This window comes from Stegodyphus dumicola, chromosome 10 (assembly GCF_044657685.1).
Source record: "Stegodyphus dumicola isolate Sdum_Otavi_A_Nest chromosome 10, ASM4465768v1".
NCBI classification, from domain to species: domain Eukaryota; kingdom Metazoa; phylum Arthropoda; class Arachnida; order Araneae; family Eresidae; genus Stegodyphus; species Stegodyphus dumicola.
The window spans coordinates 145,409,297-145,422,481 of record NC_140777.1 but is presented as its reverse complement, the minus strand read 5'-3'; the positions used below and the strand labels follow the sequence as shown (position 1 = coordinate 145,422,481).

General features: G+C 30.1%; 1 protein-coding gene across 11 annotated transcripts in view; it reads left to right on the top strand.

Annotated features, from left to right (window-relative positions):
- Rab3-GEF (Rab3 GDP-GTP exchange factor) overlaps positions 1–12,826 on the top strand; it is a 176,712-nt gene extending 163,886 nt beyond the window's left edge. For 7 of the 11 annotated variants that reach the window (XM_085825652.1, XM_085825655.1, XM_085825653.1 and 4 more), the window contains one exon: positions 9,354–12,826. In XM_085825652.1, coding sequence (XP_085681778.1) covers positions 9,354–9,497 — 144 coding nt within the window. In that variant the 3' untranslated portion in view covers positions 9,498–12,826. Of the gene's footprint in view, positions 1–7,038; positions 7,195–9,353 lie in introns of those variants that run through there. The other 4 variants (XR_015043574.1, XR_015043573.1, XM_085825656.1 and 1 more) reach the window with 4 other exon arrangements.
- Positions 12,827–13,185: the final 359 nt, after the last annotated feature.

Sequence of the window (13,185 nt, the reverse complement as noted above, 5' to 3'; positions counted from 1 at the left end):
ACAAGTAGGGTGAAATAGTGATTCATCATTAAAAATAATATGACCTAAGAAATTTTCCTCAGCTATTCCTCACGTCTGCATTTTGAATATGAAGTTGATATATAACACTTCATTAGCAAGCTTTGGGTTGTACTGAATCTACAGATAGAATGAATTTGGAGTTACTCTTTTTATGCTTTCCATATGGTCATGCCTGATCCATACATACTATTAATTGTTTTAGACTATATGCAAAAGACATTCTGACACTTTTGATTGTTATGTATAGTGCATTTTCATAAGCCTCCCATCACTCAGAATTGTTTGTATAGTACAAAGTGCGAAATCCGTTCATCCATTATCTGGAATGATCTAAAATCTGGACCTCAAAACCACCACCACTGTTTTTTCTCGTAGGTTTTACGCATGCGCGTTTGATTCCCCCCCCCCTCCGCGCATAATAAAACATCTGGAGAATTTCGCTTCAACACTAAATAAAATACCTTGCTACTGAAGAAACAATAATTTTAGCATAAATTTGTGCGATCAGTAATTTAGCTCTGTTGCTGCATATCTGTTTTGGCACATAACTCAAAACAGAAACATTCCACATAGATACATCGTTGATCTGACGAATTATTATTTATTATACTTTCCTTTCATCACCGCATGTTTATCAAAACATGACAACTTGAATAATAACTCATGTAGCGATGCCTAAACAATTTTTATGTTAATAATTGAATAATAAAGGAGTATGGTAACCTTTTACATTGACATTACGCTTGGCGATGATTACAGATTTAAGTTAAATGCGCTAAAAAATGTTGACGAGGAAAAATTTACCTAAAATTTCTTTCCATATGCTAAAAGTAAATTTTGTTGATTATACTTATAGACCCAAAGATTACATTTAGGGCTATTTGAATTAAGAATAGCTGATTTGTTATTCACATAAACCCAGAGCCAGTCGAGTCACAGAATTTAGGACCCACAGGCGGTAAGATAGCTAGCACTGGCGCTCTATAAGGCTTAAGTGTATGTGGGAATTTATTTATTCAGAACTCTGATAAGCCTTAAGCATGTGCAGGAAATAGACATAAGTATAATAAATAACTAATACAATTCAGGCTTAATTGTCTGAGTGCACGATAGAAGCAAGATAAAATTTAACGGAACAACTTGTTGTTAGTCCCCAAGCTCATGATGCATGCAAGCATATATAGTGAAGGATAGCTAAATTTGATTATGATAGCCGCTAATTTTAAAGGTTTTCAGATATCGCAAAACAAATGTGAAATTTTCCAATTAACGGATTTTGTAAAGAAATGTGGAAAAGTAGTAATAAATGAAGATGATATAAAAGAAGTTTTTCATTGTGATTACAATACTTCTCAATCATCAATCAATTAATGAATGGCGAAATCTGTAGTATGGTTTTAGATCCAGAAAGTACCGCTACCGATAGTGAAGGAAGTGACAGAGAAGTTACTGAAACAAGAAAATTTCGATTGACAAGTTAGTCGGAATTCTCGAAACAGCAATTGCAGGATTTCAACAATGTAACTGAACAAGATATTATGTCTGTCTCTGGAATTAAAGAAAATGTATTAGTACAAAAAACGAAGCAACTTAAACAACTTGCATTGAAAGAAATGTTTAATAAGATAAACAAATAAACATTAAGTTTTTATTTTGATACCCTTTATATCATAAATACTTTATTATTTCATAAATCACGATTTCATATTTTTAGTTTTATAATTTCTACATGCCATCTTACTAGATTTAAACTTATGATCTAATATCCAGAAAAATCCCAAACCTGGAATCGCCGAAATCCCGATGAGTCCGGATTTTGGGCTTTGTACTGTATTACCTTCTGATGACCCAGTCAGATGGGGGAATCATTCCAGATCTGTGCCTGAACACTTCATGAATAGAAATAACTAGGTTGTATTTTGCCATGTGCAATGCATAGGAAACTTCTGCTCAAGAGTTGCCTTCTTGAACATTAGTATTATCATATGACACAGCAAGAAAGCAATTTTTCAGCATTACATTTTTAGTGTTAGCAAAATTGGTTTCATTGTTACCAAAATTTCCTTAATCACTCTTTTATCACTTAAAGCTATAAATTTGTGTACATAGCCATGTGAACTATTTGTATTGCTAACATTCTTTTGTGAATACATGTTATTTGAAATCACAGTCAGTGAATAGTGGATCATTTTAGATGAAAAGCTCTGAAGTAGTCATACAACCCTATCTGTCACTGTTTGATTTCCATTGGGTTCTTTAAAACTATTTCCTAAAACACGTAGATTCCAGTCAATGAATTAACTTCAAGCAACTGTAAATAAATGGTTCTTCTGGCAATCTTTCTTGTTTTTCAAAGTCATAAACAAACTTATACTACTATGTTAAGACATGGGTCTGAATGCAAGAGGTAATTATTCTGTTACATTATTGTAATTTTTTTACATATTAATCTGTTCGTTCTATGTTTCATATTACCTATGTTTTTTTTCAATCCAATTCGTGTTTCATTTGGGCAGTCCTTAATTTAGTAATATTAATCCTAGTTTTGTACATTCATTTACAAAGATTTTCCACATAGAGGCACAGAATTTTATGAGAACAACTTTAACATGAAGTGTAAGAGGGCTTTGCAAATACAAATGTAACTTCCCATTGAGAAAAACATTTCAATCATTAAAATATTTATAATTCTTTAATAAGTTAAATGTAGAACATTCCATAACCTTATAGAAATCACTAATATAGGTGCTATTAACACTTTACCGACTGCTAGCAGTTCAACAGCATATGCACGTCCGACCGACTGCAGATTCTCCCTAATAATAAAATGCAGATCATATAGAAAATGGCAATTGTTTATCGCCTTGGCTACGAATTAGTAGACTATTTTTAGGTAGCCCCAAGAAAAAAGTGTTTTATAGGCATATTGTTCAGTAGGCTTTGGCGAAAAAAAGCCGATTAATAGGCTGTCGGTCGATAGGCATTGGCGAAAAACAGCCAGTAAATAGACGATCGGTCGGTAGGCGTTGGCAAAAAAAAAGGCCAATTAATAGGCTATTGGTCGGTAGGGGTTGGCAATAAAAGCCGATAGGCGATCAGTCAGTAAAGTGTTAATATTTTTATGGACTCTGTTATAAATAATGAGTGCTGTTTTTGCCCAGTACAGGACGATTAATTGCCAAAATAAGCAACTTCTGTTTATAACTCCTTCCAGAATTGTGGCAAGATACACTTTTATAGGTAGTAGCAAGGAAAAATTATTTAAAGCAATACATTCATTTTGATGCATGAAATTTACATCTTAAGGTACAGATTTTTTTCCTCGCTAAATCTTTTTAATGCATAGTAAATATTTTAATTTTTGATTTAAGGAACCATATAAAAATGATTATTAATTGAAATTCTATCCAAGGAGAGCATATAAAAAGTGAAACATATTTTATACATTGACGTGCCACATACTTATTGAAATTAATCTCGTAAAATTCTGTACATTGTTTTAGCAATTTGTGTAACGAAAAGGACACTGCAGCTGTCTAACAAAATATGAAACAAAATACAGCTTTAAATCTCCTGTTTTGGGTGGCAGATCAAAAAATTTGTATTTTTTTGCCTTAAAGAGTTACAGCTTACAGCACCACCTGGGGAAAAATGGCAGAGTTAGCCTCCCTATCTCAAAAACAATATGTGTGTATTGAGAATATGGCAAAGCACACTAGGGCTATCTACATAAGGGGAGGGATGCCTTCGTTGAGAACTTTCTAAGGAAAACTGGCTGGTATACACGTTACACATGGGGAAAACCACGAAAACGCCCATGCAGCCAGCCCGTTCGCGGGATTCGAACCTCGGACCGAACTACCAGTGTTCAGCAATTTTACTTTTTACTGCTTGGCTGCTGGTGGGCCCAAAAAAAAAAAAAAAAAAAAAAAAAAAAACAATATAAGATAGGGAAGAAAAAGGAAATTACAAAGTTGTAGAGCATTGTAAACTTAGTACGTATAGACACTTTGTGAATATGAATGCTGAAAACGCACATTTGTTTCTTCACAATTTCAGAAACTGTGACGTCGTGAAACTTGAACAAAAGGAGAAAAGATTATCTTTTGAATTAAAAACATGTCTGTGTCGCGGAACAGTGATGTCGCTTGTAATTCACATTCGAAAGGACTGAGGTTCAAACCCCTCGGGGTGTATCTTTGTGCTTATTGTCTTTACAAATGGAGTAGACAACATACAAATCATGCACAAGTGTGTTGGGAAATGCATCAACTCAGCGCAACTTGAGCTTGGTGTACGAATTTGTGCATTATGCAAATACTGTATGAAACATCACATCTGTTCACCTGAGACAGCTATAAAATGGATATTGAAGCTTTTGGTCATGGAGCGATTTTCAAAAAATGATTATTGTGAGATGGTTCTACTTAAGGTGAATGTGAACGTAATGAACGATCGGCAGCGCGGTTGCATTAGCAACGTTTTCATGCAGGCCTGTATCCTTCGTACAAAACCATCCTACAGATTGTGAAACATTTAAGGGAGATAGGTTGAGTGACTATCTGGCAGACCAGCTAAAGTAGGGCGGAAAGTACAACTGGAAGATGTTTTATCATATGGCCTCACATATCCAAATGGAAGCACAAGAGAGATAAGTTAAAAGTGTGGTCTCTGAAAATGTCACTTTTGGAAAATCCTAAATGAATTAGGTGCTCATCCATACCGACCAACACCTAATCAGGCAGTACTGGACGGGGATGCTGAGAGACATGGTGCAACTTCATCATGAACCAGATAGATGTCCAACCAACATTCTTGGCACCTGCCAAGAGTGTTGACAGATGAGGCATGCTTTTTACAGGATGAAATGTACAATAGGCAGAATACCCATTACTGGGCACTGGAAAATCCATCATGTTCTGTCGAAGTTTGACATCATCAGTTTTCAATTAATGTTTGGTGTGGAATTTATAATAACAGGCTAATCGGCTCAATATTTTATCAAAGTACATTAATGACTGCACAATATTTAGAACTTCTGCAAGACGTAATATAGAATTTTGTTGAGAACCTGCTGTTGCTCCAACTCCCAAATGGATGGTTCCGACATGACGTCGCAAGTGAAGCAGTACCTGATGGAGGAATTCGGAGAGTAAATAATCGGATAAGGTGGTTTCGAAGAGTGACCTCCACATTCACCTGACCTCACTCCAGTGGACATTTTCCTGTGCAGATACCTCAAACAGCTGGTGTATGCAACCCCTCCACAAACATTGCAGGACCTTCAATGACGTATTACAGATGCTTACAAACGTGTCACGCGTTATGCTACAGCGTGCAACATGAAATTCTAACAAGGGTTCAGATGTGTATTTCAGCTAATGGAGAGAAGTTAAAAACATCAAAAATAAATGTAGCTTCTGATAACTAGTTGTTTTTCTTTGTTTCTAAGATCGTTTCTTGATGTCACAGTTTCAGAAATTGCGAACAAACAAATGCACATTTAAAACGCTCCGTTCTTAACATTTATGTCCACAAGATGTCTTTTCCTACTAAATAGATGATGCTCTACAACTTTGTAATTCACTTTGTCTTCTTATCTTGTATCGTTTTTGCAATAGGGATGCTAACTTGGCTGTTTTCCACCAGGTGGTGCTGAAAGCTGTCTCATCTAGTAGTGCATAGCCACTTTACTATACCTAGACATGAATTTTATTACTATACCCATAGCCATTTAGCAGTTAATCGGATGGTACCAGACTTTAGCGGGCACTGGTTTTATATATATATAAAACTAGCTTTGAGTTATGTATATATATATATATATATATATATATATACATATTCTATATTATATATGTATAATATTTTGCTAACATGCATTTTTTGGCAAAATACAGGATAAGACGTATTCTTAACTAAATAAGACTAAATATCATGCTGTTTTACTCCTGTGGTTAATGGCAAAAGTTAATTGTTCCTTAATTTCTTTTAAGAAACTATAAGCTGAATCCAAAAAAAATTCAGTCATTTCAATAACTTATTTTTAAAAATTTAATTTTGTATATTTTTCAAACTAATTTTAATTGTATTAACTAATCAAATTTGCATATTTCTTTAAAGTAAGAAGCTTTTAAATGTAATTTTTAAAATTTTTTTGAGCATGACAGTGCAAAATTTACAATTAGCTCCCCCCCCCCCAGTAACTAGATATTGCATAGTAATAGTAACTAGCTATTGCATGTTAATAAATATTACATAATGCATGCTAAAGTTCCAGTGGGTTTATTTTGGTAGCAAGGATGGTCAAATGTGCTCGTAGCATAGATTAAGCCTTTTAGTGAAATTAATGCCATATGATTGAATTTTGTAAAATATGTTTTCTGCTTTATACAGCTGTATCCTGATATTTAAACAAAGAATGGGTAAAATAAACTACAAATAAGTATATATCATTTAATACAATCAGTTAAGAACATATTTTAAATATAAAAATATTTTCTCTTGAAAAACATGAATAGTTCACTTTGATCAGAATTCATTTTTACTGTGTTTGCATGCTTGTTAGGTATAACTCAATATATTGTTTGGCCTTGCATTCTAGATTTTGTATTTATATCACTGGATGCTTTACATTTGCATGTTTTTTTTTCTTTTTTTTTTTTTTTTTTTTTTTTTTTTTCTATGTATGCAAGTAATAATGTTAAGTTCTTCAAAGCGTGTAATCTAAAGCATTAAATGCACTGCATTAAGAGTTTGCAATCTGAATAGATTTCTTCTACTAGCATTACCATTTTAATGATAATTTGTAAGAATGTGATTTTTAGCTTGTAGAAGAAAAAGGAAAATTTCTATTTTCTGAAATTTTAAAATGATTAAATGATTAGAAGTCAACTCAAAATTAATTTTAAATTAAGTTTTTTTTTTTTTTTTTTTTTTTTTTTAAAGTTTTTGAGCTTTTAGATATGCATTGCAGCTTTTTTAGATAAAACTTAATCCTCCAAATTTTTCATACAGGCTGCAGAAATTATAGTAGCAATCCTGCGTATTCTTGCTGTCCAAGTGGCTCAACGTCCAACTGGATGCCCCTTGTGATACCCTGCCACTGTTGCACATTCAAAATCTTTGCACATGCTGTGTTTGCACATGTTCGTGTCTTTTGTTGCTTGAAAAGTAGCTATTTTGTTTCTATGCTTTAATGTTTTTATAATGCATTTTTATTTATGTTTTCTTGTGTTTTACTGGTACTAGTTACAAATACTAGTGTTACCTTCTAAGATTTTAAAAAAAGGAGGTGTATGTATTCTGTGCATTTTTGGAAATGTTATTACTATGTGATAATATTTCCAAAAACACACATGCTTTCGTGGAAACATTATCATGCAGATGTGTATTTGAAAACATCACAAACATTATTTTTGGGCTTTTTGTGCAAACAATAAATGTAATCAGAAACTGCTTTAGGCTGTTATCATTAAGGATTAATTATAAATCTTCACATGCAAAGTTTAACATGAATATGATTTCATAATACTTTGTGATGGTGTGCTATTGTGCTGTTTCTTTTCAACAGAATAATTTCATGCAATATGTAAGTTTGCCTGAAATTATGCATAACCTTATATTTAGCTGCTGGGCAGTTAAGGAGGTTTAAGCTATGTAAATATGTTTAAGCTTGTAGCTATATTCTTAGAATGTCTGCAATAAAAAAAAAAAAAAAAAGTCAGTAATTATATTATAGCTGCAGTAAAATGGCCCTTCTTATGTTGATGGATTTCTGTTTTTGAAACTACGACTTTTATCTGATTCTGTGACATTAGATAGCGTGAAATATAATTAAAATATATGGAAGAGTGAACATATAAAATTCATTTGTCTTTTAAACATGCATTCAATCCACAAACATCTAAAAATATTTCCAAAATTTTTAGTTTCTTAAGTTACGTTACCATGAATTTGCTATCCAAATAAGTGCTGCCATTGCATTAAACATCTTCAATTTTTCTTTCATGTGGCCTTGCTCTACTTCTCAAAGTGCTGTTATTCAGCAAAGCATAGGATCTTTCTTTGTCTTTCAGATTTAATTAGTCTCAACTTACTTAAAAAATTGAGCCATTTAAAAGTCAAAAAATGCACTTCGTAATTTGAAATTTTTACATTTGAATAATTTATATAATTGATAAGGTTTAAAATACATTTATGATAGATACACCTAATTGCTAATTTTATGAACATTTACAACATTATCATAATAAATAATTGTTTTTAATAGTAATAGGGACCTCAGTATGTAGTCGTTTGTTTTTTCTAATTATATTTGATATATTATAAATAGTTTAGTAATAATTATTTTAGTGATCTCTAGATTCTGTCCCACCATTTTTATGCATTTGTTTGGTGATGCAAATAATAACATTTTGTCATTCTAGAAACCTGTAGCTTGATTATGCCAGATTTTTCCAATATATGTTTATTCTTGAAATTACTGCATCTTGAGAATATTAAATCATTTTTAGATATTTAATGCAAGAAAATATTTGTCTCTCTAATAACTGAAGTACTTTTACATTTCACATCCAATTTATCAAATATCAAATTATTTGCAACTAAAAAATTTTTCGTACTAATTAAGCCTAAATCAAATGTCTAAAATTCATCATATTACATAAATACTGTTTCGCTTTACACAATACATTTGCAAAAATAAAGCTTTCTTCTCTTTCTAAATGATTTCATTAAATTATTTAAATATAAAATATACATTTATTTATATATGCAAGAATTTTTTAAATATTCTATGTCCGTTAAATATAATATAATTATTAATACTATTAATTAATTATATAAATAATATAAATCATAAAGGTTATTTGTAAAAACTGTATGCATTTAATAATAATGCAAACATTTCTTGATTAAGCTCATGTTTGCTTATTTTGTATATGAGTAGCTTTATTTATCCTTTTTTGCATTCGTTTGACTGCAGCTGAAGTTATATATTTTATAATTTTTTATTATTTCAATTTATTTATATAGCTAGTGTGAAGTTTTCAATGTGTATATTTTAGGAATTATTATGAATTCATTATAAGATAAAACTAAATTGCCTCAATAAAGTTAGGAATATTAAGAGTTGTATTTCAGTTTGTTTTAAAGATTATATACTAAAAATAGCACTTTTACATAATTCTGTTTTCAATATATTTATCCAATTTGATTAAAATATTAGTAATTGGTGAAATAATAATTACCACATATTTTTAAAGTTTGTATGTAATCTGTTCTTAATAAATAATCAACAATGTGACTTCAAAACTGTGTACATTTTCTAGGCTGACCAGATTTGTTATGCAGTTTTGTGTGTGTTCTCTTATGTGGCCGCTGGAATAGAACAACGAAAACGAAGAGAAGCAGCAGGTTATGAAACACTTAGCCATAGTGAAGGCAATACTCCTAGATGGCCACATAAGAGATGACTCAGAATCTACTGTATACACTTGACTTTAGAAAACATGTCACTTTCATGGAACTTTTTTGCAATGCCTTCAAAAGACTCTGCAAACCATGAAAATGAACATTTTTGGAAAAAGCATCAGTTCTTACTACTTCTTGACCAGTTGCTACCACTCATTTGCAGTGGTGTATGTACAACTGATATATGCAATGTAAGTTAATACTGTTATGCCAAAACGTTGAAAAGATAAAATATGTTAATGTTATATTCTGTGTTTGACTCCCAAGAGTTGTAATTACTTTTTATAACTTTCTAGAGCTATAATTAAATGAAAATATTGATTCAGATATTATGTAGTGCCATTAAATTGTGTAAATACATATTAACCTAAGCTTAAGTACTACAGGGATGTGCAAGTTTTCAGCATGTATCAAACAAAGCATTTTATGTGAAGAATAATTGTGTAAGTGCCTCTATTTGTTTAATAAGCAGTATATTTAACAAAAGATGCACGTGTAGAGAGTGAATCCTTGATTATGGCACCTAGATGTTTTCTATAACTGTGGCATCAGTTCAGTTTGTGAATGACTGTCTCAAAACCAGAATAAGCTATTGTACTTAAACTAGAGTGCATTAATTAAAAATATTCCTTCACTTTTTTTTACATTACTGTTAAAATTACTGTGTATGTGTAATAATATATATGTATTTAAAATTTAAGAACAGTTTAGTTTCTTTTAATTAGATTTTTGCTTTTTGTCTTCCTTACATATTTATTCCAGTAATCAAGATTCACTTACTTTCACTGTGCTCAATAAAAGGGAAAAAATTTAGTTATGTAAAGAGAAACATGATGCATTTATTGAGATTTTGGGGGGGGGGAGGATGCTATATAACTCTTCTTTATACAGCATTTTATTCTGTAATTTTTATCAATTTAGTGCTTCAAAATATATATCATGCATCAGTAAAAAGGAAAGAAATAAACAAATTTTGTAAATAATATAAAAATTATTGCTACCACTATTGATATATTGTATATGTAAGCTTTTGTTAGGTAATGCAGTAAAATTCAAGCATGAAATAATTAATTCATTCATGGAATATTAAAATATGTTTAATTGCATACAATATATATAAATAAGTAAGTAATATTCAACCTGTATTACAAGGTATTGAAATTGATATGCAAAGTGCCATAATTATGCATACTTGTTACATATTAATTTCTTATTAATATATAGATTTAGAAATAAATATTTCTCCATACTGTTATGTTAATTAGCATTTTATGAACAGTTAATAAAATAGAAACTGGACTTCTGCGTAAAATGTATCTATTGTATTTTAAGGGATTGCAATAAATTTGCTTTATATTAAAATAAATGTTTTGATTAATTTAATGTCAATAGATGTAATAAAGATTTGCAATTTAAAATAATACTCTGTGCTAAATTTGTAGGCATTCAAATGTTATTAAAATTCAATTTTATAATTATCACAAATGAAAAGAGGAATGATTAAAAGGAGAAATTTTTAACATTTATTTAAATAAATTGTTTTACTTTATTAAAATAATTTATTAAATTTGTGTGTTGTTAATTATTTGTGGCAAAGCACATGATGGCTATCTATCTAAAATTATTTGAAGAAGCATATATTAATTTTATAAATAAATAAATAAAATTGATAACGAAAAATTATATACTTTTGTTGTTTTGAAGGGAAAAAATACATCAAATCAGTTTTTGAATTTACATATCATTATATGCCTTTCAATAAAAAAATATATATATAAACAAATGAAAACATGGTAATATATTTAATGTGAAACTACCTTTTTTTAATCCCTTTTAAAGATCCCAGCAAAATTACACTAACTCTTTGTTAATATACACAGATAATTTAAAAGTAGCCTTATAAATCTGAATTCTTTAGAAATGTTAAATGGATGAATTTAATTAAAATAAGAATTAAATTTACAGATTTTTCATTACCTCATAAGAGTCCCCCTCTAAAAAAAATAACCTATATCAATATTCTTTCAGGTAATCAAATGTTGCACAAAAAGCTATGATGTTACAAATTTAAACTTAGTTTTTCATTCACATAATCTGATAACTCACCGAAATACAACATTCCATTGTTCTGTTTAGGCTTTGCTTCAGTTTCCTCTTTGCCATTCTTGAATTGCTGCATCAAGAATTTCTTAGTCTGATAAAATTTATTGAAATAAATTGTGTCCTTTGCCATTTTTGTTTTCATCCATTCACACTTCTGTGCCTTCTTTGCTTTATTTGCAAACCCTTAGAAATTATTAAAATAATATCACTCAGGTAACACAGCTTTCCTATTTTATATTGTTGGTGATCCTCTTTAGCCATTCCAAGTTTTATAAATGAAATTGAGAAAAAAAAAAGTGAAGTTCTTTGAAAAAGTAGTTGTATTTTTCAAATATCAGCCAGCACATTTTATGAAGTAATAGTTTATCCCAATTTACCATAAAAATAATTTTCTGATACTTCTGTTATAAATATATTAATGTTTCTTTCCAAGGGTGCTTGAAAGTGCTTTATTCACAGCTAGGAAAAGTATGAATCCTTTAAAATTTAATTATAAATTATTTACTTTATGGAAAATGTAGCTTAACACTTTCCATTGAACCTTTAGCCTCTTAAGCATTGCTGAAATTAGTGTGCTTCCGTACAGTGCCAACGAATTTAATATGTAATTCATTATGAAAGAGTTTTCTTGGTTATTAACATTAAACATATTTTACATACCAAATATATAAATGTTATAACCACTACCTATCTGTACTTTTTCCTATACATGTATATAAATTATGTAACTCTGAAACAAATGAGCTGACCTTCTTTTTTTAAATTATCATATCTGATATTTTTCATATAAATAGAACATTACCTTTTAAATATAATAAATTGCAGTTGTCTGGAGGCCATTTGAAGGCAAAATATGTGTAACAGCACTGGCTGTGAATTGATGACCAGCTGTCACTAAACATCTCAACTGAACTTAAGGGGTTAAATAGAATCAATTTACTATATATTTTGATTAGTATCAAAAGTTATTTGCCTTGTAATATGTTGTAAAAAGTATAATACAAAGATGCACAATTGAGAAGCAATAATATATACATGTGAAAAACTTGATGTTTTCTAGTTAAAAACATCATAAATCCTCTTTGTTGTGAAAAAGTGCAAATATTTGTGTCTATTTAATGTAAAATTCTGTTTAATCCTTATAGTAAAACTTACTCAAAATTGTAATTATGATTTAAAAAGAAAATTCTTGCTTTTACATTTTATAAATAAAAAGTTTCTCTTTTTAGCAGAGTTTGACTCTTTTATTTTAAAATGAAAATCGTCAAGGACAGAAATATCTTGCTGTAAATCATAAATTTTTATAGCAGTTTGCAGTAATTTAAATGGTAAGATTATTTCAAATTTCAGTGCATGGATGTAAAAGTTGCCAAGTTAAAATTTTGTATTTGTTGCTATAATTACAGTGTTACAGAGTAGAAATTTTAAAAAGTATAAAAATACTACTCGTAATTTACTAGGTTTTGTTTATTTAGTAATGGCAAAGCACACAAGGACCATCTGCCTAAAGGGGATGGATGCCATCACGAAGGTCTTTCTAAGGAAAACTGGCTCATTTACATGTTTCCATAGGGAAAACCATGAAAA